Here is a 26,030-nt window from a genome sequence, read left to right as displayed (position 1 = left end):
AGTTGCCAAGATTGGAGACCCCTGGTCTAATCTTTTGGGTGATGGTTAACACATCTTTGGAAAACTAATCTATTTGGTACTGCTTTTTGTAAAAGGCACAGGGTCTAAAGCAGGGGTGTCCAACCGTGGCAACTTTAAGACTTGTGGACCAACTCCCAGAATTCCTCAGCCAGCAAAGCTCCACAAGTCTTAAAGTTGCCAAGGTTGGACACCCCTGGTCTAAAGTGATTACTTCAGGTAGCTTCATAACATCATCAGCAATAGTAGTTGAAGTACAGGTAGTCCTTGACTTACAACAGTTCACTTAGTGACCATTTGAAGTTACAATGAAGAAACTGACTTGCGACGATTTTTCACACTTGTGACTGTCGCAGCATCCCCGTTCGTCACATGATTTACATCCAGACGCTTGACAACTGACTTGTCTTTATGACGCTCACCGTGTCCCAGAGTCACGCGATCCCATTTTGTAACCTTCTGACAAGCAAAGTCAATGGGGAAACCGGATTCACTGAACACCCGTGTTACTAAGTCAACGACTGCAGTGATTTGCTTAACGAATGTGGCAAGAAAGGTCGCAAAATGGGGCAAAAACCCACTTGGCATATTTCTCACTTAACGACAATGATTTCGGGCTCAATTGTGGCCGTACGTTGAGGACTACCTGTCTACTCTCGATCCTTTTAAAGACCTTGACCCTGGAATTATGGATTAAGCAAAGGTAGAACAATTTACTGCTTTCCAAAGGCTTGATACAGCAGTTTTGGAGTAACTTCCATGTTTTAGGTCGAGTGAAGAGCTGTGTTCATGACTGTGGTCTCAGGATAGCAGCACAGGGGGCTTAGTGGTGGGATCTGATTGCCAGCATTGTGTGGACTTTGTCAGCTTCCTTTCTTTTGTTGTGGCACAGGTACTTCCTATCTGAGGATTTAGCTTACACTTACTGTAATGAGAAACAATGCTTAAGCTTCACAGTTCAATCAAAACAAACGCTACCTTTCTCCTTTAAAGTTTGTTACATGTTCATAATTGTGGTGCGGATTTAAACATCCTTTGGGATGTGGGCACATTTAACAAACAAAACAAATGCGTCAGAGGCTGAGTTCGCTCGTAAAGTTAAAGCCTTGCTTCCAGTTCAAATGAAAGCTGCTTTTGTGAAGTATGATTTCGTGGCAAGCCTTTTGTCCATCACACTTCTTACTGGCATTCCATTAGGTTTCCTTTTCTAGGGCTTCCTTTGATAGTTCCCAATGTTATATATTTATTTATGAACATATAGGGCCATCAGGGGGTGAAAACCTCCAAGGTCTATTCCTATTCTATTCCTATTCTATTCCACTCCACTCCACTCCACTCCAGCTAGAAAATGGTCTAGTTTCACTGAATCCAGCAATGGCTTCAGATCCAACAGATCCCCTCTCTCAGGGATGCATTCATGGAAGTCACCTTCCAGAAGTACTTGACCAAGGGGGTTTCCAAACTTCTGGGAGTCGAAATCCAGAATTTTAAAGTTGCCAAACGTGGCAACTTTAAGACTCTGGCCTTTGACTCCCAGAATTCCTCAGCCAGCCATGCTTTTAAAAGTTATCATCAAATTATAGTTTTGGACAAAGAGGGGAAGAATTCAATTTAAGGCTGAGAGTAAATCATATTAGCTGGACTTATTTTAAATGTGAATGCAAATGTCAATGAAATCAAATCAAATTTAGTTTTTGTCCTAGCCTGACCCTCTACTTTTTGGGAGTGTAACCCGAGCAAATCATTCAAATAACCAAGGCAGCCCACTACAGGAAAAAGTGGCAGAGCCCTGGTCTAGACAATCCGCTTTCCCTAAGAACTTCAGATCTGATTGCAAAACATTAGATGATAAATACCAAACTACAGATTTTGGCAGGCCTATTATTTCATAAGATGCCCCCTCTGTTGTAATCTTCCCTGTCTGGTGTCTGTGAACATGACTATAGATGGCTGTCACTGTTATTTCATATTTTAAAAGTGATGTTTGGAATAATGATGGTTTCAGAGATTTTTCTTGGCAACCTTTCAGGGACCCAACCTTTCTTTCTTTCTTTGTTAGGGTGGGGTTTTTTATTTTGAGGGGTTTTTTGGTCTGCATTTTGATTATGGGTCTTGGCTTTTTTCTCAGGGAAGTAGGCATGCAATCTCGGCATGGCATATTTGTTTATTGATATGTTGACATCCTTTTTTTTAAATATTTAAAACATGCACAGACTTTAAAGTACTAGTTTCAACATGGGAACGTGACCTGAACTGAAGAGGCTTCTTAGATGAGAAGCAAAACATTTTCAAAAAAAAACAAACAAACAAGAAAGGCCAGTTCCCTTTTGAAAAAGCACCTTTGGGATAGTTGGGAACAGCTATATGAGCCTGGCAAAGGAAGAGGCTGCTTTAACAGTTTGAAAAGAGGAACTTTGGAACATGTGGCAGCACCTGTTTGAAATGATTTCTACAAACCTAGCGTAGAACGGTTAAAAAGAGACACCGATGAATGTTTTGTTGAAAAAGGTCCAATATCAATGAACGTTGATTGCAAATACACATAACTCAGTATCAAAACCTAATATCAGTAGAATCCACAAAATTCAACAAAAATTACACAGAATTAATATTTGAACTGGGCCCAATTAAAAACCAGCAAGTTGACGGCCTGTTTCTAAAGTGAAACTTTAAAATGTGCCTTTAGTTCTGATTCAATCAGTTTTCGATAGGGTACTTGATCATGTGCAAATGAGCAGGCCACCCTCCAAAATGAACATTTTCGTAAACTTACTGGGTCTGTTTAATGTGTTGTATAGATTGGTTAGTCAACTTGTTATTGACTCTTGGACACCCCATAGATCGATCTTCATGATGATCTGTCCCTTAAGGTCTTCCAATAGTAACCCATCTCCATTATAAACTGAGTCCATCTATCTTACTGCTAGTCATCATCTTTTTTCTTTTCCCTTCTAACTTTTTCTCCATCAGAACCTTTACTAGAGAATTGCTTTTTGCACACTGTGTCCAAAGTAAGATAATTTGTGCTCTGGTCATTTGTGTCTGAGCTGATTTGTTTTAGGATCCATTTGTATGTTTTCTGGGCAGTCCATGGTATCTTTGTTCTGTGTTCACTGAATTACAAACAGTTATTCACCACCATCTACCAAAAGCAGGAAATATAATTAGGGGATAAAAAAATAAGATTGAAAAACTTGCATTTCTCCTGTGTTGAGGGCATTACAGTTCATGTGTGATGTGACTAAGGCATGACTAATTCATTGGGAGACTGACTCCACTTGCAAGCTGGCTTAGTAATTTTATAAGACCATTTCTTGCCACTGCCACTAAATTGAAGGTTAAGATCAAGGAGCCCTCCCAAGTTATAAACTTGATTTATTAAGCAGAGTATAGCCTGTCCTTTGGAACAACAGGATTTTTATCATGTCAGGTTTTTAATCTTAGTTTGTTGTCTGCCATCCAGGCCTTTATCAGATTCAGGCACCATTCGAAAATATGGAATATCTTCTTGGAGTTAAAACAGTGAAGAGCAACAAAGCTTGAGATGATTACTTTTATTTAGTCCAATGAGGTTCTTTGTCCTGTTTACAGTTATCCCCTAGATCAGTGTTTCTCAACCAAACAACTCAAAGAGGTGTGGTTTGCAACACCCAGAATTTTCCATCCTTCAATTCTGAGAGCTGAAGTCAAAAACACCTTTTCAAGTTGCTAAGGTTGGTGTTTGCTTAAAATATTCTCTTTCTATTGTAATAGAGATAGTCCTCGACTTACAACAGTTCATTTAGGGGCTATTCAAAGTTACTGCGGCATTAAAAAAGTGACTTATGACCATTTTTCACACTTAGGACCATTGTAGCATCCCCGTGGTCACATGATTTACATTCAGATGCTTCACAACTGGTTCACATTTATGACAGTTGCAATGTCCTGGGGAAGCCAGATTCACAACAACTGCGTTACTAATTTAACAACTGCAGCGATTCGCTTAACAAATGTGGCAGGAAAAGTCATAAAATAGGGCAAAACTCACTTAACAAATTTCTTATTTATCAACATAAATTCTGGTCTCAACTGTGGCTGTAAGTTGTATGTATCATACTTGGCATCATACTATCATACAGTACCCATTTGCCCATGTCCAAAATGGGATTTGTTTTTAAAACAAATCCAAACTTGCACTCTCAAATTATCTTCCAACATGAAATACAAATCTGGGTTATAGTGGTCTGCCATGAAATATAAATCTATTATTCCGCTGATTTTCATTTTAAATCCTATCAATCTCAGTCTGATATTGGAGAACAGCTGCAGTGACAAATGATCTGTTAACTCATTTATGCTTGCGATGTGCACACCTACACACAGGTGTTGAAATCCCTCAAGGTATATATCTAGCTATCCCTATGGTTGTTGATCAGGCTTGACATATTTAAAATAAATGAATGACTCAGTTTAGAATGTATATTGGGAAGCTCTTTGCATTCCATTTAAATTTTCAAATGGTATTCAATGCCTGTTCCTACAAACTGGATCCTGTTTTAACTTGATATCTTTTATGCCAAAATGTTTCCATTGTTTTGATTGTGCAAAATAGTTTGGACTAAAATGAAGTGCTTACGGGTGACACCAAGGAAAAATTATATACAATTTGAAAAAAATATATATTTCAAAACTGGCTGCCTCGTTTTGCCATTCGGTCTCATCTTCTCCTCTCGCTGGCTTATGTATTTATTTATTTATTTGTTTTTATTTTAAAGCATATGTGATTGGCCATATTAAATATATAAGCCTGGTTGAAGAACAAGCAGTACTTAAACAATATAAAAAATTAGAACCAAAATTAAAAATAACCGTTTTTAATTTTAATGGCTAAGGGGAAAAATAACCCAAAGTACTAAATAACAATTGCACAAAAACAGGCACACATGTATTGGTTCCCCCCTAAAAACCTGGCTTTAATACCTGCAGGCAAGGTGAGGTTTTGATAACGTTCTTGGAAGCCAAGAAGGTTGATCATACAAATTTCTTTAAAATTAAAGAAATGGCAAGGTGGAGAGAAACACTCCACCAAATTAGTGTGATAGACCAAACGAACAATGATCGTGGAGTATCTAAGATCAACATATAATAGGGGATTGATGTTTATTACATAGTATACTGTTGATCTTTTTCAATCTCCATAAATTTAAGATCAGCGGATTTCAACTTTCGGAATTCTGGGGAATTGAAATCCACTCCTGTTAGTCAAGTTTGTAAAACGCTGCTTTAAACTTTATAGATGTGTGTGGGGGATTGAAAAATGTATGTCTCTTTTGTTTTTTTCCTGTAACAACTTTGTAAAAGAGATCAAGATGAGAAGAGAGTGAATGAGTGCATCAGAGATATCCCATGAGCTAGAAATAGGATGGTTAAGAATCACTTGATACAGGTAGTCCTTGATTTACGACCACAGTTAAGCCCAAAATTTCTGTTGTTAGCGAGACATTTGTTAAGTGTGTTTGCCCCATTTTACAACCTTAACCACAATTGTTACGTGAATCACTTCAGTTGTTCAATTGGTAAAATGGTTGCTAGATAAATCTGGTTTCCTGTTGACTTTGGTCATCAGAAGGTTGCAAAAAATGATCACACGACCCCAGGACACTGCATCCAATCATAAATATGAGTCAGTTGCCAAGTGTCTGAATTTTGATCACATGACTATGGAGTTACTGCAATAGTCGTAAGTGTGAAAAATGGTCATATCACTTTTTTCCAATGCTGTTGTAACTTGGTTCACTAAACAAACTGTTGTAAGTCGAGGACTAGCATAATATAAACCTTTGGACATATAATAATTGGGAAGACCATATATTTTAATACCACTAGAACTTATAGAATAGAATAGAATAGAATAGAATAGAATAGAAAATAGAATAGAATAGAAAATAGAATAGAAAATAGAATAGAATTAGAATAGAATAGAATAGAATAGAATAGAATAGAATAGAATAGAATAGAATAGAATAGAATAGAACAGAACAGCATTCTTTATTGGCCAAATGTGATTGGACATACAAAGTACAAATGCCTTGGTGCAAATGCTGTCGGTGTACATAAAAGAAAAGATACATTCATCAAGAGTCAAGTATCATAAGGTACAACACTGAATAATAGTCATAGAGTACAATAAGGTGAACATATAATTTGAAAAAGCAACATTTGTCTCCTGCTAGATATAAATAGGGGCACGGTTGCTCAGTGCCTAAAACGCTGAGCTTGTTGATCAGAAAGGTCGGCAGTTCGGCGGTTCAAATCCCTAGTGCCACTTAATGGAGTGACCTCCCATTACTTGTCCCAGCTTCTGCCAACCTGGCAGTTCGAAAGCATGTAAAAATGCAAGTAGTAAAATTGGGACCACCTTCGGCGTTTAGTCATATCAGCCACATGACCACGGAATCATCATCAGTCAGCGCTGGCTCTTCGGCTTAGAAACGGAGATGAGCACTGTCCCCTAGATTCAGGGACAACTAGCACGTATATGCAAGGGGAACCTTTACCTTTACCTTAGATATAAATGCATTGGTTTGGATGGATGTGATGTGATCACAAATATCTGGAAGGCATCAGATTGATCAAGACTGTCATACATGTACATATGCAAACACAGAGAAAAGGAAGGGAGGAGGGAGGGAGGTAGGAAGGAAAGTATTCCTGAATATCTTCAAGGATTATCTTCCCTATATGTCATTTTAGTTTGCAGAATGTATTATATTCCCTTATACTTTATTAGTAATAAAATCCTACCGTGGCGGGGACTAAACTTATTATTAGCCATTGATTTCTTAGAAGGAGACAAGGCACATGGCTATAGAAATTGGACACCTTTTTTTTAAAATAGCTACTTTTTAGATTTGAGTACTTTTTATTTTTCATTTTTTTAATGCAAGCATAATGGCAAAAGCATGCTTTTAAAGAGACAACAGAAAAACGAGATCACATGTTTCCTTTTTTAGAACATTAGAAGTGAAAGCTTTGTTTATATCACTGCTTTGTTAGCTACAGTAATTTTGCAGCTTGAAGACAAATCCTAGGTCTGGGTTACTTTAGTGATACCTTAGTTATACAGATAGTCCTCGACTTACAATTGGGACCAGAAAAGTTCATCCTTAAGCAAATCACCATGATCATTAAGCAAGACTTCACATTTGTGATTTGTGACGTTTCTTGCCAGATTTTCCATTGATTTTGCTTGTCAGAAGCTGACTGGGAAGGTCACAATCATCATCATGTAAATACAGGAAGCTGCAGCAATTGTAGATGCAAGCCAGTTGCCAAGCGCCCGAATCGCAATCATGTGACCATGGGGGTGATGCAATGGGCATAATTTAGAGCAAGGGTCCCCACCCCTCGGGCCACGGGCTGCTACTGGGCTGTGGCCTATTCAAAATTGGGCTATGCAAGTGGCTGGTCAGAGGGTGCACAAGCTCGTTGCTCGACGTGAGCAAATGATGAGCACTTGTGTGTGTGCATGCCAGCACTCAGCTCATGCAAGTTGAGCTTCGCATGTGCATGCTGGCCCGCCACTCCCGCAAGGACTGCATATGCATGCGCGCTGGCCTATCACTCGTGAGGCCCAGTTCCCCTTCCTTCCCCCAGCTGGGCTCCCAAGCCCCAAGGGTTGGGGACTGGTGATTTAGACAACAGGTCATAACGAACAGTTCTTTCAGTGCTGTTGCCATTTTGAACTGTTGTAAAACAAATAGTCATAAGTTGAGGATTACCTGTATTGTAGTTGGAGTTATAGTTGTCTTGGACAAGTGGAGGAATTATGGATACCTACCAGCCAACCAACCAAACCAACCATATAATCCACACTTCTTGTATTCTGCACTACTGCTGCCTTCCTACCTTAGTTGAAAAGCAAACATAACCCCACAAATGGGAGGAAGGTCTGTCACTTTTGTAGTTTTATTTATTTTGTCATATTTAAGAACAGCCCATCTCCCCCCAAATATTTCAAAATATTTGTAGGGCTGTCCATCGTAAAACCAAAATTCTGCATGGAGCACGGCCATAACATAAAACAATATCGCATAAAGAATGGAAAGAAACCAATGCAAACAAACAAAAACACCTGGTGCCGCACCCAAACTCCCTGGATGCAATCCACAGCCGTCTCTTCCAACTCTGACTTCACCCTGTCCCAACCCTTGAGAAAATAGCCAGCTCTTCACAGCTTTCCAGAAGGCTAAAAAGGTAGGGCTTGGCTGGATCTCAAAAGAAAAGGCTGTTCCATAGGGTAGGGGCTGACACAGTTAAAGCAAGCTTCCAAGATCCTGCAAGATAGCAACACTTAAGGGGAAGAACCTGACTGTCGCCCACTCTGTCAAATCTGGTGGGATGAGCAGAGATCTCTAGGGGAGGCAGAGTGGTCCTTCAAATAACTTGGCCCTGTGCTACATAGAGCTTGAAAAGGAAGAACCAGCACCTTGAATGTCACTCAGAAGATACCACTGGGAGCCAGGGCAGCTCATGCAACAGAGGTGTAATATTAAGCAAACCTAGAGGTACACAATTCCGCATGCGTGGTCGCATTCTGAACCAGTTGTAGCTTCCGGGTGGCCTTCAAGAGCAACTTCCACCCAGAGTGCATTGCAGTAGTCCAACTGGGAAGTGATCGAGGCACAGGTGACCGTGAGGAAAAATAATGATTCACCAAGCCAAAAATAGTTCTTGTTATTCATGAGGGGGTGGTTTAGAATGTTGGTTTTATAATTTGATGGTTGTTTGTAATGTTTGTACACTTACTTTGCATTCATAACCACTTGTTTAGTCTTGAGACAGTCTCTCCCTGTGTCCCATGAGATATTTCTCTTGTGACTTACACCTTTTGCCGAGAAGAAGAGTGGTGGCTTCTTAGGACCTTTTCAGTAGTAATACTCTCTAGCGAATGAAAATAGCTTGGCTTCTTTTTGCACCAGGCATCCTTTTTATCTTCCACATTTTCTGGGTATCTCTCTTTTAACAGACTCTTAATGCACTTTAGTGCAATGGTTAGCGTACCAGCCTGGACACCGGGAGATCTAGTCCTGCCTTAGGCACAAAGTGACCTTGGGCCAGTCTCCCTCTCTCTAGGAAGAGGAGGCAAGGGCAAAATACTTATGAAATCTTGCTAAGAAAACTGCAGGGCCATGTCCAGGCAGTAACCAAGAGCCAAGACTAAATGGAAGGCACCGAAAGGGGGAGGGTGAAATCCTGGCATGTGGTTGCAGTTGCAATTTGCTCCAGGGGTGGGATTCAAAGATCCCAGCAACCAGTTCACTGCCCAGTTGCTGGGTGGGCGTGGCCATGGTGGGCGTGGCCTACCAGAACTTCCGGGAGGGCCATTTTTCACCTTCCCAAGGGTCCAGAGGCTTCCCTCAGGCCTCTGGGAGGGCGAAAATGGCCTCCCCTGGGCTCTGGAGGCCTTTGGAAACAGAAACAGGCCCATTTCCAGACTTCCCGAAGGCCCGTTTTTTCCCCTCCCAAAACCTTGTCATGGACCCTGCACTTACTTTGAAAATGGGCAGCGTGGAGACTCCTGGGAGGGGCGGGGTGGGGTGAGCGGGGCTAGCTGGTTGGTTCAAGTACTGGTTCATCAAATCAGATGCAAATTTAACATCCGGTTTGCCCGAACCGGTCCAAACCAGTAGAATCCCACCCCTGATTCGCTCTAATATATCTACTCTTCTGAATCATTTTCTTTCAGTGAAATTTAATTATTGCTTTACTTATGGTTAGACTTTGACAACTTGTGACAAAATATAACAGGGATGGATGGATGGATGGATAATTTGGCAAGATTTTACATTCTATTATTCTTGTACCAGATCTTATTTGTTCCAGCTTCATCCCATATGTAATACTAGTCTACACTTCTGCTGCACAGACACTGTCTAGACAAACCTTCAAACTTTAGCTCCATGTACCACAACAAAGAAGGAAACTGCAAATGGGAGACTGCTTGCCTTGGCACCAGCTCTCACAACCCTGAAACACACTTTGTTTAAAATATTTTATACCGCTTTCCATTCTCAATGTGACATTCTAGCAGGCGGACAAATTTTTTTTCTGTTATAAAAAACCCCATCTAGTCAGAGCTTTGCCAATAGAGCACAACCGTAACAAAATCCAGTTTTACAACTAATTAAAATTTTATCTAACTCGTAATTCATTAAGGAGAACCAGCTGTGGGCTTCCTAGCCAGATTTTCTGTGGACAGGAATTCCATAGTCAAGAAATAATCCTCTGTCATCGCTTCTTTGGTGACTTTGCCACCAAAGAAGGAAAGTTCTAGAGAAAAATCTATGAACATGAACCTGATAGTGAGGAATGTTGAGAAAAGAGTACATAAGTGTGCTTCTTGTATGTATGTTACTCTGAGAGAAGTGTCGCTAATATGAGCCCTTAAAACAGTTTATTCAGCCTTTCAAGTTCTTGCTTTAGGAAATAATTTTACAGATGACTCCCTGGTTGCTACACACGAAGAGAGAGAGAGAGAAATCTGTTCAGGAAATCGAGTAAATATCCTTAGGAGCGACTATGTCTATTCTCCAAAATAGCACTGCTGATTTGTTTTGTTTTGTGGTTTCGTTTTCACAGAAGCAGGCAGGACCCATCCATGTTCAGTGACTGGAAAAGCCTTTGGCTGGGACCATAAGCGAACCCTCGCTGTTCCCTAGCTCTAAGGGGCAGCAGTGTCTTTACTCTGATTTGCCAAAGTGTGAAATTACATTGAGAAATGTTGGTAACAATTAAACTGCATGTTGCGCAGAAGTTTGTTTACAAAACAAGTGGATTCATTTTGTTCTCTTTTTCTCAAAGATGACGTCAGGTTGAGGTTTGGGAATAGTTAGATTGGAACATCTGTGCTGTTAATTCTGAAATGTTACAGAGCTCTCTCTCTCTCTCTCTCTCTCTCTCTCTCTCCCTCCCTCCCTCCCTCCCTCCCTCCCTCCCTCCACCACCTATGTACTCTGATGGCGATCCATGAATTTTTCCTGAGCCTTTCCAAAATAAGAACATGCATTTTATTTTGTGCATTTTATGACATCTTCCATAATTGATGACTTTAGTCTTTAGTGATTAGATCTCGGAACAATTACCTGAAATAATTTGTCTTAGTGTATTTGACTGCACCAAACTAAGATATTCTGTGCCTGAGAAGTTGCTTATTGGTGCCAAAAATGCAAGGTAATTTCAACCAGCTTTTTTTCAGTCAATGTTCATAAAGGAAGACTGTTAACTGATTCAGTTGCCTGCCTTTAAAAGATCAACTCAAAGCAAAATAATCCTCAAGAGTTCCCACCTATCTTTTTTTGTTTGCTTTCTTGATAAACGTTTTGCTCTTCAGCATTTAAAACTCTCTGGTGGTTTAAATTAATTCTGAACAGGGGGCCTTCACATGTTTGCAGTAAAAGTTGACTTTTTTTCTTCAAGGAGTCCCCGATTCGAAGACAGTACTACATCTGAATTCAGTGTGGATTTAAAAAAAAATCTTTGAATCCATTTTGTAAGATAGTTTTCCCATTGAAATTGGTAGGATTTAACTGTAGTTTGCAGAGAACTGAAGCTCAAATGTGGTATGTTTGTTTTTGACTTGGGAGTTGTGCAGATCTACGCCTTGTATTTTAAAAAAAATCCCAAGGTTTCTTTTTTTGGGATGGATGCACATATGTTAACAGCACCCCCCACTACCATCACCACCTGCACAAACACACAGTGTGTCTTAAAAATGTAACCAGTTCGTAATAGCTTTCAGCCGCTAGAGTTGGATGCTTACTTATGCATACTTGGGAGACAGAACTCCTGAAATCAGTGGGATTTTATTTCTGAGCAAAAAAAAAAAAGTCTTCTAATTATTAAAAACATATATATATCGGTTCATGGGACTATGGAAGAAATGCATGACTGCAAATCTAAATGATATGAGCATGCTTGGTATTACTGCATTGTTTTCCTTTGGTTTAGGTGATATAGCCTCCATCTTTTAATTAGATTTAAAGAAAGACACTTCTGGGCTCAGCCTAAATCAAGTTACTCATGAAATCTGTACAATTCATTTTATCATTAGTTGACTCTGATGCTCATCTTGTATGTGAACATAACCATGAATAAATGAATTTCTTTATTAAATTGGTTGTGTTTGCAATTACACTTTCTGTAGTTTTCACTTGGATGGTTGAATTCCTCCAACCTGTGTAGTTTCCATTGCTTTTGAAAAATCCACTTGCAACATACCAAATGAAGAAAGTCCTTATAGTCTGGATATTTATCAAAACTCCCACCCACTGTGGATAGGTAGCTTTGCAAAACATAGGTAGACAAAGCTATCAAGGCAGCTTCTGGGTCTTTTTAAAGCTAAAAAGGCATGAGTGTTTTGAGCTGCAAATGGAGCAAGAGCATTCTATAAGTAATCCTTCACTTTTGATCACAATTTGGACCAGGATTTTAGTTGCTCAGCAAGGCGATTCTGAAGTGAGTTGCTCTTGATTTTATGACCTTTTTTTTAAAGCAATGGTTGCTAAGTGTTAAATTGTTTGCAGTTGCTAAGTGAATTGGGTGGTCATTAAGCAAATCTAACTTCTTCCATTGATTTTGCTTGTGAGAGGCTGCCTGTATAGGTTGCAAATGGCAATCATATGATCCAATGTCATAAATACTTGCTGGTTGCCAAGCATCTGAATTTTGATCATACAGGGAGGCTGTAATAGTCATAATTGGGTATGTCTAGTTTAATGAAAAGAAGAACTAGGGGTGACATGATAGCAGTGTTCCAATATCTCAGGGGCTGCCACAAAGAAGAGGGAGTCAAGCTATTCTCCAAAGCACCTGAGGGCAGGACAAGAAGCAATGGGTGGAAACTAATCAAGGAGAGAAACAACCTAAAACTACAGAGAAATTTCCTGACAGTTAGAACAGTTAATCAGTGGAACAACTTGCCTCCAGAAGTTGTGAATGCTCCAACACTGGAAGTTTTTAAGTAGAGATTGGACAGCCATTTATCTGAAATGGTATAGGGTTTCCTGCCTGAGCAGGGGGTTGGACTAGAAGACCTCCAAGGTCCCTTCCAACTCTGTTATTCTATTCTATAATGCAAGGAGCAGTTGTAAGTCACTTTTTTAATGCCCTTGCAACTTGGAATGATTGTTAAATGACTGTAAATTGAGGACTAACTGCACACTTTCCCTCTTTTTATTATGTTATTATAAATCTTAATACATTGTCTTGTTCCTATACATTGATCTTAGTTTAATGTGTTTAAAAATTAGGATTCTGTTAAAAGCAGAGTATCAAGAAGAGGGAATAAAGAAAAAGCTTCTGCCAATGCTAATTACAGTTTAGGAGGATACTATTAGAAGCATAAAATTATTTAGCTTTTTCGTATGCTATAAAATCACAAATTCTGAGAGAGAGAAAAGGATGGATGTCGATTAATCACACTATTTTATTCTGTTTGAGGACGTTTGTACAAGAATCTCCAGAGAGTAAGGGCAAAATATATTAAATATATAATCTGATGTGGCCTTTCCTTTTTTTAATCCAGTGATGTCGAAGTACTGTATACATTTCATACGGAATGGAATTATGTTTGAATGTGTAATCCTTTTAGGCCCACTGTTCATGGTTGGCAGGATTCTAGATCTGTACTGAATCCTGCAAGACCTCTTCTGCAGATATCCTACGCTGCCCTGTGTTTTTGATAAAGAATGTTTCTGAAAAAGCGGGTGTGGAAATTGATTCTGGATCAGGCAGTTTCCTGTTCCAGAATCTCCTTTGCAAGGCAGAGGGGAAACGAAAGGCCTCTTTCCATCTACAAACTGATTTAATGGGTCGAAATGCATGGTGGCAGGCTGTCAAAAAAGCTGCAGGTTCTGTTAATCCAGGAAAGGGACATTGTTGATGTTTTGCTCTGTGCTGTCCCTTCAACAGCAGTTCAGAGACTTTCAATTCTCTTATTGAAGTCCAGCCATGTGTGCACCAGATTCTCCTCTGCTAAAACATCTATAAAGATATCTTGGATTTGGATGGGGTGTCTATTCAGGAAGCTGCAGGCAAGGGAGCTCTCTCTGGGCAGATGAGTAGAGAGATTCCTCTTGTGAAATTTGGATTGTTCAAGGCTCCTGGTTTCGTGACATCCTTGGTGCTGTCTGAGCTTGGTCGTTTCCTTGCAGATGTTTCATAACCCAACATTTTTATAAAATGTTACCTATCTATAGTTGGGTAATCAAACAGTCTGCAAATAAGCAGCCAAGCTCAGACAGTACCAAGAACTCCATAGTTCAACTATTAATATTCTCTTCTATTGGCTCTTGGTTCCTTTTGTGTGGGAAATGATGCAAAGCTGGATTAGGCGAAAGGCTGACAAAATGTTTAATGGAAGTGGCATTTGGCGCCAACACATATTCCTGGACTGCTCCTCTTCCCCTTAGCTGTCACTCACCCACCTTGTTAGTGGAAGGAGCCATAGAGTTGTGTCCTGAAAACACAGAGAGTGAGCTAACTTGAAATATTCAAAAAATGAATAAGAAGTGGAGTCCCAAAAAGCAAACTGGACTTTGTCAGCAAGATTTGGGAACTAAAACTGGATTCAGATGAGACAATGGTTTCTTAGGATGTCACTTTACTCTTCACCTGTCACAACTGAAGCAGTCACGGTAATGAAGATATGACTGCTACAAGACAACACGTTAGATGACAGAACTTACCTCAGCCCAGACTACATATGTGCCATGCTGGGACCTCTGCCTAAAAAAACAAGAAAGTACGATTGCCTTTTGGAAAAGCACTTGTGGGACAACCATGACTTATAGATAATTGGGAATCTCCACTGCAATAGCATTGCCAAAAAGGCATTAAGAGTTGTAAATCTAATCTTACGAAGCTTCTCCTCTGGTAATAATGAATTGCTAACTAGGGCATACAAAACGTTTGCTAGACCAATACTCGAATACAGCTCATCTGTCTGGAATTCACACTGTATATCGGACATTAATTCAATTTCACGAGAAGAGTACTACACTCCTCTGCTTGCAACAGAATACCCTACACCACTAGGCTTGAAATTTTGGGCTTGGACAACCTAGAACTATGCCGCTTACGGTTGGACTTAAGCATAGTACACAAAATTATCTGCTACAATGTCCTACTAGCCAATGACTACTTCAGCTTCAACTGCAACAATACAAGAGCACACAACAGATACAAACTCAATGTAAACCGCTCCAAACTTGATTGCAGAAAGTACGACTTCAGCAACAGAGTGGTCAATGCCTGGAATGCACTACCTGACTCTGTTGTTACATGCTCTAACCCCCGCTCCTTTAACCTCAAACTATCCACTATTGACCTCACCCCATTCCTAAGAGGTCTGTAAAGGCAGTGCATAAGTGCACAATGGTGCCTACCATCCCTGTCCTATTGTCCCATTTATTCGTACCTATTTCCTGTATTCATACTCATGTTTATTCTTATACCTATTATCTTGTAAGCGATTGATAAATAAATAAATAAATAAATAAAGTGGAGAATGCTGTAGATCGGGGTTCCCAACCCCCAGTCTGTGGACTGGCACCAGTCCGCAGCATGCCAGAAACCAGGCCACATAAACAAGCACAGGATGCAGGCATTACATGACACCACACCCCTTCCAGTCCGCAGAAAAAAATGATCTCCACGGAACTGGTCCTTGGTGCCCAAACGGTTGGGGGCCACTGCTGTAGATGGATAGATGTCTCTACTTCTTATACAACAGGAATAAATCAGATAGTTTATATAACTGTTCCATATATGAACTTGTGCAGATTTGCAATATACAGAGACATATAATGTGGATTTCAAAACCAAAGTCTGTTCTAGTACAAGCATGTGCAAAACCTTTCAATTCCGATTGTATTTAATTTGAAATAGTCTGCTGTAAGGACGGAATGGGTGGTTTCAAGCATATGTCTCTAAAATGATTTAAATACCTTGGTCTGCTTGAAGCAATGGTACGCAGGGAGCAACTGTTTTTGTTTGTTTGTTTGTTTGTTTGTTTGTTTGTTTGTTTGTTTGTTTATTTGTTTATTTATTTATTTATTTATTTATTTATTTAATCGATTTGTATAGCCACCTATCTCAACAAGTGACTCTGGGAGGTGAACAATATCACGTAAAAAAACCCTATACACTATAACTACAAATATTAAAATGCATAGCAACAAAGGAAGGCATCATAATTAACAATGCTAATATACAGTCAAGTGTATCTGTATATTGTTTTACACACTTGGAGGAGTCCCTGGTCTGGGCACAAGAGTTTTGCACTAGAAATAGGCCAAATTCAGAATGTTTTGAATCAAAACACATCACATATTTTATACCAATGAGCCATTCTATTTTTAAACAGTTTTAAATACTGACTGGCAATCCTTCTCTAGACTTTTACAAAGTAATTTATAACCCAGAGGTTGAACTTGAGACCTTCTATATACTGTGTATGAGCACAGCAACATAATTTCGGCCCAATTCAAAATTTCAGTATTTGTAATTCACGCAGACTGAGTTATCCAGTTCTTAATTATATCAAAGTACATCACAACAGAAAAAAGAAATCAATTGTTAAACCATATGCCTCTCCCTTTTAAACTGAACAGCCACATACTATACTGTATGTTCCTTATTTGTTTTCTAAAGGCACTTAAAGAGCTTGATGAAAATTGAAATGACAACATGAAATTTTGCAAAGTTAAAAATACACATGCTATTCTTAACACAAATGTGTCTAATTTTGCAGTCATGTTTGCATTCCTTTTTGGAAAATAAAATCCACGGTACTTGCTTCTTTTTCTCTTTACGATGCAGACCAGCTCAGACCTGTCTTTCTGGTTTGCGTTTTTTTTTTATTTTAAGCAAGGGATTTGCCGGACAAATTGTGTTTTTGTTTAATCTCGTCTTGATTGGGAGATAGTGTTTCAGGTTTAGAAGTACCTTGGAATTTTTTAAGCCGCAATTTGCTGGTTTTTTTTTGTTTCATTCAGTATATAAACCTCTTTGAATCCGTGTTGATTTCTATCCCAGACATAGGGGGGTGGAAACAGGATCTTTCAAAAACAGTGGTGATGGGGGGAAAATTTGACGGGGTGTGTGTCTTTCCTTCCATTTGCTAGCCTTATTTTATCCTTTAACAGCCTGGCACACTTTCAGAATCATATGCTAGCAGTGTTATCTCTAAAGTAACACATATGCATAGTGAGAAGGAAGCTGCTACTTACAAGTTGTTTTAAAGTGATGTGTGTTCTTTTTCCTCCCCAAAAAAGCAACATAGTAAGGGACTTGAGAGGGTAAGTAAGAGGTGCTTGTTTCCTTGCTGAACCAAGAAGACCTATGTTGAAATCCACTCTCGGATGCAGAATGTAACAAAAAAATTTTGGCCAATAACTTATAATACAGGATAATTATTGGAGGGGAGCGGAATGGAGGAAGGTAGGCTGTGTATACCACCTCAAGCTCCTGAAGAAAAAGTGAAAGAGAAATCTAGACAATAAAAATGAACAAAAGCTGAAGTAGTAACAACGAAGGACATTCTAATAATAAGTACTAGTATATTATTTATAATAAATACTAGTATATTATTTAATTGATACTGTTGCATTAAATTAAACAAAGGTTGGGATTTAACAGTGTAACTCCTTCTGATTCAGGGAAAATATAAGATCCTGGTAATTTGACTTTATTGTCCTGCTGAGAATATCATGACAAGTAGAGGTATTAATTGGTCTTCATCCTGTTGATAATATCAAAAAGATAAAGGTATCAATTTCTCTTCATCTTAGAAGCAAAATATATGCTACTCTGTTTTAGAGGCATCAAGTCTCTGAATAAAGTTTGCCAGAGAAAAGGAATGAGAAGATCCCAATGTTTTCGGGGCCTGCCAGGAAACAGCATGGGAAAAGGGAATACAGGGCTAGATGAGTTTTTGATCTGATCCAGCAAATCTATTTTTAACAATTTCACAAAAAGCTTCAGAGGATAGATGCTTTAGCTGCTTCTTCTATCACCTTGTCATTATTTTCTTGCCCCCCCAAAAAAACAGGAGAGAAAGGTAAATACTTTTGCAGAAATGATAAAAGTTGCAAGTGAACACAACAGAGTAAAGGGTATTATAAATCTCTTTGGTGGGGGTTCAAGAACATTATTTTAAGATTTTGGTCACCACTTCTATTTACAGCTAACCCAGGTTGCTATAGGGGAGGAAAATAATGATGTTAATTTTGTAAAATGTAGAAGATGCAGATGACCTTGACAGAAATAAGCAAGATCTGTTACCAAAGCAATGAGGGGAAAAAACAAATTGTGAGTCCAAAACAAGCAGAAAATGGATGGAAACGGCTGAGACAGAAATCTCCCTAATGAGTCTAAGTGGGAGACATAAAACAAGATTCTGTTACTATAGCCAGTAATAAAAACCTGGTCTCAATGAAAGTAGTTTCGCCCTTCCTGTGGAGTTGATTTCTTGGTTTTTCCTACCTAGTGGAGCTGATATTTTGCTGGATACGACAATAAAACAATAGCTTAGGCTGCACCCTTGGCTCTGGATTTACTAGAAATTGAGCATCATTAACCCAATGCCTCAATAGAGAATTGTGCTATTTGCACATTACTTAGAAATAATCTTCATGGATTTTATCATTTGTTAGATTTATATTCCACCTTTCATTCAAGAATACAAATGGTGCTCTTTGGGCTTTCTTGCTTTCTTGCAGATATTTCCTTACCCATACCAGGTAACATCATCAGTTATAAGTGTGAAAAACTTTTTCAGTTGTAATTCTGAACAGTCAGTAAATGAAATCATTGTAAGTTGAAGACTATCTGTAATGAAGAAAGCCTGCAGAAGTAAGCATGAACTAAGGCACGTTAGGACAAATTTTTTTAGCCTGCATTGATGTCTTTAAACCAGCAGTGGCTATTACGGGTAGGAAAATAATCTTGGATTGTGGTAGATATCTCAGGATAAAGCTCCTGTGATAGTGACATGGCAAAATTCTCTGCTGTAGTGCTTCTCGGAAGAAATAATATGGCTATTATACTCTTCTAATAAACTAGATTGCATTACGGTTTTGTGTGACTGTAGTTGGAAATGGTGCCTCTATTATGAAACGTGTATGCTGGGACATCAATTGCATTGGACTGCTTGGAACAGAAGACAGTGGGGCTCACTGAGAATATTTTGGCCCAGGACACAGTACTAATTTGGGATACTTGAAGGAGATGGCTTGTTCGTTTGGACTAACCACCACATTAACATTTTCACTGAAGGTCTTCTCCGTGGCCCAGTTGCCAGAAGCCCTGATTACCCAACCTTAGTCTATAGCAGGGGTCTCCAACCTTGGCAACTTTAAGTCTGGAGGACTTCAACTCCCAGAATTCTGGGAGTTGAAGTCCTCCAGGCTTAAAATTGCCAAGGTTGGAGACTCCTGGTCTGCAGGAGACTGAATGACAGTTGCTGGTGGTAGACAGGCAAATGCTGTTGCTTTTATTCTGTTTTCTGAACTGTCTAGAAATAGGTCAGTTGTCACTTCTAGGAAAACAGAATTCCGATTTCTCTGAACCTTTTGAATTATTTGAGAAAACACTTTAAGCCATCATATTGTTAATGCTTCAGAAGCATTCCATATTCCTTCATTAAAGCTCACCGTTGGGGCATCTTTTGGGGGTTGGGGGGTTGGGGGGTTGGGGGTGGAATAGATGTGGTAAGCACGTGTTTCCTTCTTTTTGCCTTTGCTCTTCTTTTTATTATTATCCAGTACAACTCCAGAATAATTAGGATTGCCAATTTTTGCTGAGCGTAGAAACTGTCTTTTGCTGATACTACCGTCTCTTTTTTCAAACAGAAACCTGAGCCACAACAAACTGACCGAGATTGATCCTTCTGCCTTCGCAAAGCTGCCAAAACTACGGGAAGTGTAAGTATTTTCTGTCTAAAGGACTTTTCATCCTGGCCGCTCTCTGTCTTCACTTCCAGTCTGGCTAGGGTAGTAGTCGGAAAAAGTATACAGTTTCCGAGGACGTGACTCCATTGTTCTTCCAGCTTGCATCAACAGATTAAATCTGAGCTTTTGTTTTTCATTCATATAGTACCTGGGTGCTGTTTAAAAAATTAACAGTCAATTAGTAGAACACAGTGTCTCAATTAAACTGCAGTGTCTTTATTGGAAATCATTGGTGTTGTCTGTTCTTCCCTGGCTCTACCTGCTACTATATTTCATAATCCCAAAGATAGCCAGGTAATCATACTAAGCTGCATGGATCTGTTTTCCTCTAATACAAAGTAGACTCTGCTGTGACATCTAATGCTAATCTTTACTGGCTGTCTCAAGAAGAAAATGTATAGTGTTGGTACTATGGAATAATTACCTTCTCCCCCTCCCACCCACTGCTTCCTAGCAGAAAGGACAAAGAGCTTCTTCCCAAGGCTGGTTAAGATCTATCCATTCTTGAGTCAGCAGAAAACTATTCTAGCACAAAATTGGGTGCCCCATTTCTCTGTCTGTCTGTCTGTCTGTCTGTCTGTCTGTCTATCAGTTAATTTCCCAGCATACACGTTGATAATAGATAGACCAGTTTCAACAGTAGCCTCACCATGTAAGGTTACATTACCATGTAATCCAAATGATGAGAATTTATATAGTTGCCCATCCTCTAAAACATTACTCTAGGCAGCGTATAGCAATTAATTAAAACAAATATATAAAAACCAAGCATTATTAGCAATAGCAATAGCACTTAGACTTATATACACAGTGCTTTCCAGCCCCTCTCTAAGTGGTTTACAGAGTCAGCACATTGCCCCCAACAATCTTGGGTTCTATGAAAATTATTTTAAACCCCACCACAAAATACAAGAGAGTGAATGTTAACCATGGAACCATTTCAAGGTTTCATCTGTCCCTTGGAACACCCAGGCCTGGTGCAATACATTATTAAATAATTATTTAATTAATAATAAATTATTTTACTCTAATATGAATCCCTAGAGATGTTTTGAAAAGATGTGTCTACAGTATTTCCAATAGTTAATTACCCTGTTTCTCCAACAATACGGCCTCCCCCAATAGGAAATCCCAGCATGTTTTATAGGCATGAAATGAAATTAAGCCCCTCCCCCCAAATTAAGGCCTATATTAAAACATGCAAAATGGGGGGGAATGGTGGGGAGGCTTGCCGTTAGGAAATACTTTTGTTGCACACCCGGATATGGTGCTGCCTGCGTTGACCTCAATACGAAGTGCCCCACCAATGCCGAGGTCAACATCCAAGCCGTCGCTGCCCGCCCGCCCAAAGATGCAAGGGGGGGAATTAAGTCACCCCCAAAAAGACGGCCCAGCCATTTTTTTCGGGGCTCAAAAAAAAAGAAGACCCGGCCTTATTATATGAGAAACACGGTATATTCAAACAGTACATCTAGTCCTCGCCCCACAACACAATTGAGCCCAAAATTTCTGTTGCTAACCAAGTACAGTTGTGAATCATGAGGTGGTTAGTCAAATCTGGCTTCCTCCATTGACTCTGCTTGTTGGCACTGAAAAAATTACTTATGACTGGTCCTTGCATTTACGACTGTTACAGTATCCTCATGGTGGTCCCATGACTGAAATTTGGGTGCTTGGTTACTGGCACGTATTTACGACAGCTGCACTGTCTTGAGAATCGTGGGGTCGCCATTTGTGACCTTCCCAGCTGTCTTCCAACAAGTAAAGTCAACGGGGGAAGCCAGATTTTCTTAACAATCACAGGATTCACATAACCACTCCAGTGTTTTCAACAAAGTGGTTGTAAAATTGAGCACCGCTCACTTAATATCTGCCTTGCTTAGCGGTGGAACATCTGGTCCCAAGTGTAGTTGGAAGTCGAGGACTACCTGTAGTAGATGCAGAAGGCGAAGAAATGGTGCTTTACTGATATTCTTGGATAGTTCACTATAGTTCAGGGGTGTCAAATTCAAGGCCCAGGAGCTGGAGCCAGCCCGTAGGGTGCTTAGATCTGGCCTGTGGGGCCGTAAAGGACTGGCCCATAGTGCCTATGCCAGCAAAAATAGAGCTCGGGAGGGCCACCCATGGCCCTCCCGAGCTCCGTTTTTGCTGGCAGTGGGTTGCAGGAAGACATTGCAGCTGAAAACAAAATGCGGGAACCCGTTTTTGCTGGCAGAACACTCAGGCCAGCACAGGTGCCCCTGACACGAGTGACATCAAGCTGGCCCTGTCCCCCCCAAAGTCAAACACAACCCCGATGCGGTCCTGAATGAAATCGAGTTTGACACCCCTGCTATAGTTGAGATGAATTGGATACTTCCTTTTTTGCAACTGCATACAGTACGCTTAACTATTACATTCACATATCAGTGAAACGTTCTATTTCTTGTGAGGTGGCTTTGCAGCTATGGCTTCACAGTGAAGAATGCAAGTAACTGATTAAAAAAAATATGATTAAAATCCCCCAACATGATGGCCACAATGTTCTTTTAATGTGCATTGGTCCGAGCTTCACTTGCACCATTGTGAAAGCCATCTTAACTTTTTTTTGGACTACATTCTGTGGATACCCCTGAATGCGAAGTCGATACTTTGCACATGAACTGGTGATAATACGGTACATGGAAGGCAGGGCGGTTCACAACTGTTATATAAGAGCAGCAGAACTATTTGGAATCGGACCATAGTCCCTAAGTAATCTAGCATGTTCCCACAGATGTTTCCTGTTTTGTATCTACCATGAATCTGCCTGGGATTGTAATGAGATATACATGGGATTAATCCATTCAGTTAATAACTAAAATAAAATAATTGATCCTGCTTGGAAGTCCACAAGAAAATCGTAACTACAAAATCCCACCCCACCCAATGGTTAGCATTGGAGATCATACACCATTGGATCACTTTATGTTGTATAAAACTTGCTTTTTGTCTGAATATTCCCCTCTCCACTCTTTTTTTTTACAGCATGCTTAATTAAAATGACATTTTTCCTTTCTAGCGATTTATTCTTGTAAGCTAAAAATCCATGCAGTTTTTATCTATCAAGGCTCCTTGAGCGCCACACGAAGTGAGAATTTGTGGCTGTCTAGAAGTTGTTGAACTATCCTACCTGGCAGCATAAAGGGTGCTTGAACACAGTCTTAACACTTGAGCACAATGTCTACTTTCAGAGTTCATAAAACCCTAGGCTTCTTTTAATCATAATCAGGGCAAAATTGCATAAAGTTCCTTTCCCAAACTACTGTTTTGCCTTTAAAAAAAAAGTAAAATCTAAGTGCCTTTCAGTGAATCCTCAAGAGAACTGTGCTATTTTTAAGCAAGATCCATTTCAACATGACATTAGCCTGGCAACTAGGTTGTAAATATTTTATAGGGAGTGTCACTCCCCCTTCCCCATCTTACCACACGTGGTATCAGGATCAAAGGGTTGGAAAGAGAGCTTTTAGCTGTAGTTGCTTCAGAGAGTTGTTCAGCCTGTCTTACCTTTGCTTGTTATTTAAGAGAAGCTCCTGACCACATGCCAAAGCTCCTTACCCAACAATATGCCAATATTTAACAGCAAAATAAACTAACAACCAAGAATTTATTGTTTAGATTGCTAGTAAGTTCTGACTTGTCCTGCCAGGTTATACTTGCCAATCAACACCCTATAGAAGCTTCTGTTATTGAATATACCTTAGGTCCTTCCTGTTTGCATTAACAAAAGCCTTAGGAAAGAATTCATGAATGAAGCCATTCGTCACCATTGAAAACCCTACTTACGTTCCAATATTCATGTGGAACTCTTTCATAAAAAGATGCCCATTTATGCTGTCCATCTCCTTTTGTGTATGTATCGATAAAGGCCAGGGCATTTTTGAGTTCCAAGCAGAACTTGTGAACTTCTGTAGAACATCAGGAAGTTTGCTATGCATCTCCATGGCGCAACTTTCCATAGATATATAACAACAGAATCAGTTCAATAATCATCTTCTTGGTTTCTGGAAGGTTTTATTGAACAAAAATGTTCACACGTATTTTTTGTAGAAAACTTTATACTTGTATCAATTACTCCTAGTATGGTTTGTAGTGGATAATTGGATATATGCATTACTGCTATATCTTCTTATATACCACTTTATCTTTTATGTACTTCTAGAACATCTTCAACATAGCATCCTTCAGATTGGATGATTATTTATTTATTTTTAAATAGTGGATATTTATTTAATAAATACTCAAACTGGTTTACAAAATGTCCTATTTTTGTACTGCCCAGAGAATCTAGCTAATACAATTTCTGTTTTATTTGAAGGATGCTGGCCTGGAAAAATTATTGATATAAGCAAATAGTTCATAATTTGTTGGTTATCAAGTCTAATTTTTAACAAGTGTAAACATTTGCCTTGCTTGACTTTTAAAAATAATGGTAAGAAATACAGAAATGCTTTGATATAAAGGAGTTTGCTGAGACGACTGGACCTTATTTTTATGTTGCAACTTTTCCCCCATCTCTGCATTTTACGGATATAGTGAATCATACATCTAAAATAGAGGACAAACCATTTTAAATCTTTGCTGTTTGGAAAGACAAAAAAGGATAAATAAACAAGATCCAATTATATGTACCTCTCGTAGAGTTAGAGCAAGAGTCTTCAAACCTGGCAAGTTTAAGACTGTGGACGTCAACTCCCAGAATTCCTGAGCTAACATGACTGGAGGAGGAATTCTGGGAGTTGAACTCCACAAGTCTTAAAGCTGTCAAGTTTGAAGACCCCTGAGTTAGAGAAATTCTCCTGTTCTTAGGCAGGAAGCAATGGTGGGTTGTTGTTTTTTTGGCCTCAATAACTTTTTTGACTGCTTCTTTGGAAAGGTTAAAGCTAGGCAAGGAGGCCAGGAAATTGGGCAGTTTTCAAGCAACAAGACAAGCACCTGTTTAATGCTAATTAATGGACTAATTCAAAGTGAGAACTGCAGGTATCTAAATCCTGAAGGAAACAGATTGTATTACCTAGGTCAGCTTTCTTTCAGTAGTCCAATACAGATATCTTACTACTAAGAGTGAAACTCTGAAGTCCAGTAATTTAGCAATGGAAGATGAAACTATCCATTTTTTAATTTTTATTAGAAAAAGATTGAACCTCATTTGTATTTCATTTATATCCAGTATGTACCTAAAAGACCATTAATAAACCATTAACTGAAACAATTAAATTGGCATAATTGCTGAAATAAGTGTATTTTTGATGTAATCATTTCTTTTACACAATATATACCTTTTCTTCTTTAAGAAGAGGTAGAGGACGTGCTTCTGCAAAAAAATAATAATCACAAATATAGTCCTTCCAATTTCTATTTGATGGAGCAGGTAATTGGGGCAGATGGCACAGGTAGTTCTCAACCTATGACTGGTTGCTTACCAACTGTTCAATGGGCCTTCCTGGGGATACTTATAACCTGGTTCTGAAGTTCTGATGGCTTTTCTCCCCCCCGCTGGTCACATGACTGCAGGTTGGGCACTTAGCAACAGACTCACATTTATGGCTGTTTCCAGCATCCTGCAGTGACATGCATACATTTTATGACTGTTTTGCCAAAAACCAGCATTTACTTTTTGTTTTCTGTAAAACTGGCCCAGGGCGAACCATTGGTTTGCTTAATGTCGGTGGTGTTTGCTTAAACAATCACTGCAGTAAAGGTTGTAAAATCAGGTCAATCATGTGGGTGATCCGTTTTATGATCATCGTGACTCACAACCATGATGGGCAGTCCTCCCAAGTAGAGGACTACCTGTACTGGGGGAGCTGAGCTATTTGCCTGGCTCTATGTTAAGGTGTTGTATATGCTTTGGTTAGCAAGACAAAGGAAAACTTATCCCCCTTCTTGACCCAAAGGTGCTTTTTTCAAGAGGCAACTGGACTTTCTGGTTTTTCCTTTGAAGACTTTTTTGTTTCTCATCCAAGAAGCTGCTTCTTCAGAGCTGAAGAAGTTTCTTGA

At 39.4% G+C, this 26,030-nt stretch overlaps 1 protein-coding gene across 3 annotated transcripts in view; it reads left to right on the top strand.

Annotated features, from left to right (window-relative positions):
• The window catches only part of LRIG1 (leucine rich repeats and immunoglobulin like domains 1), a 139,765-nt gene that overhangs the window by 41,473 nt on the left and 72,262 nt on the right, over positions 1–26,030 (top strand). For all 3 annotated transcript variants that reach the window (XM_026679408.2, XM_026679398.2, XM_087954579.1), the window contains exon 2: positions 19,914–19,985. In XM_026679408.2, the coding sequence (XP_026535193.1) occupies positions 19,914–19,985 (72 nt within the window). The remainder of the gene's footprint in view (positions 1–19,913; positions 19,986–26,030) is intronic.

The sequence above is a fragment of the Notechis scutatus genome, chromosome 2 (genome assembly GCF_049901735.1).
Source record: "Notechis scutatus isolate UNSWTSFEM ecotype Mainland chromosome 2, rNotScu1.2, whole genome shotgun sequence".
Lineage (NCBI taxonomy): Eukaryota > Metazoa > Chordata > Lepidosauria > Squamata > Elapidae > Notechis > Notechis scutatus.
The sequence above is the reverse complement of the archived record's forward strand: the minus strand, read 5'-3'. Positions and strand labels throughout refer to the sequence as shown.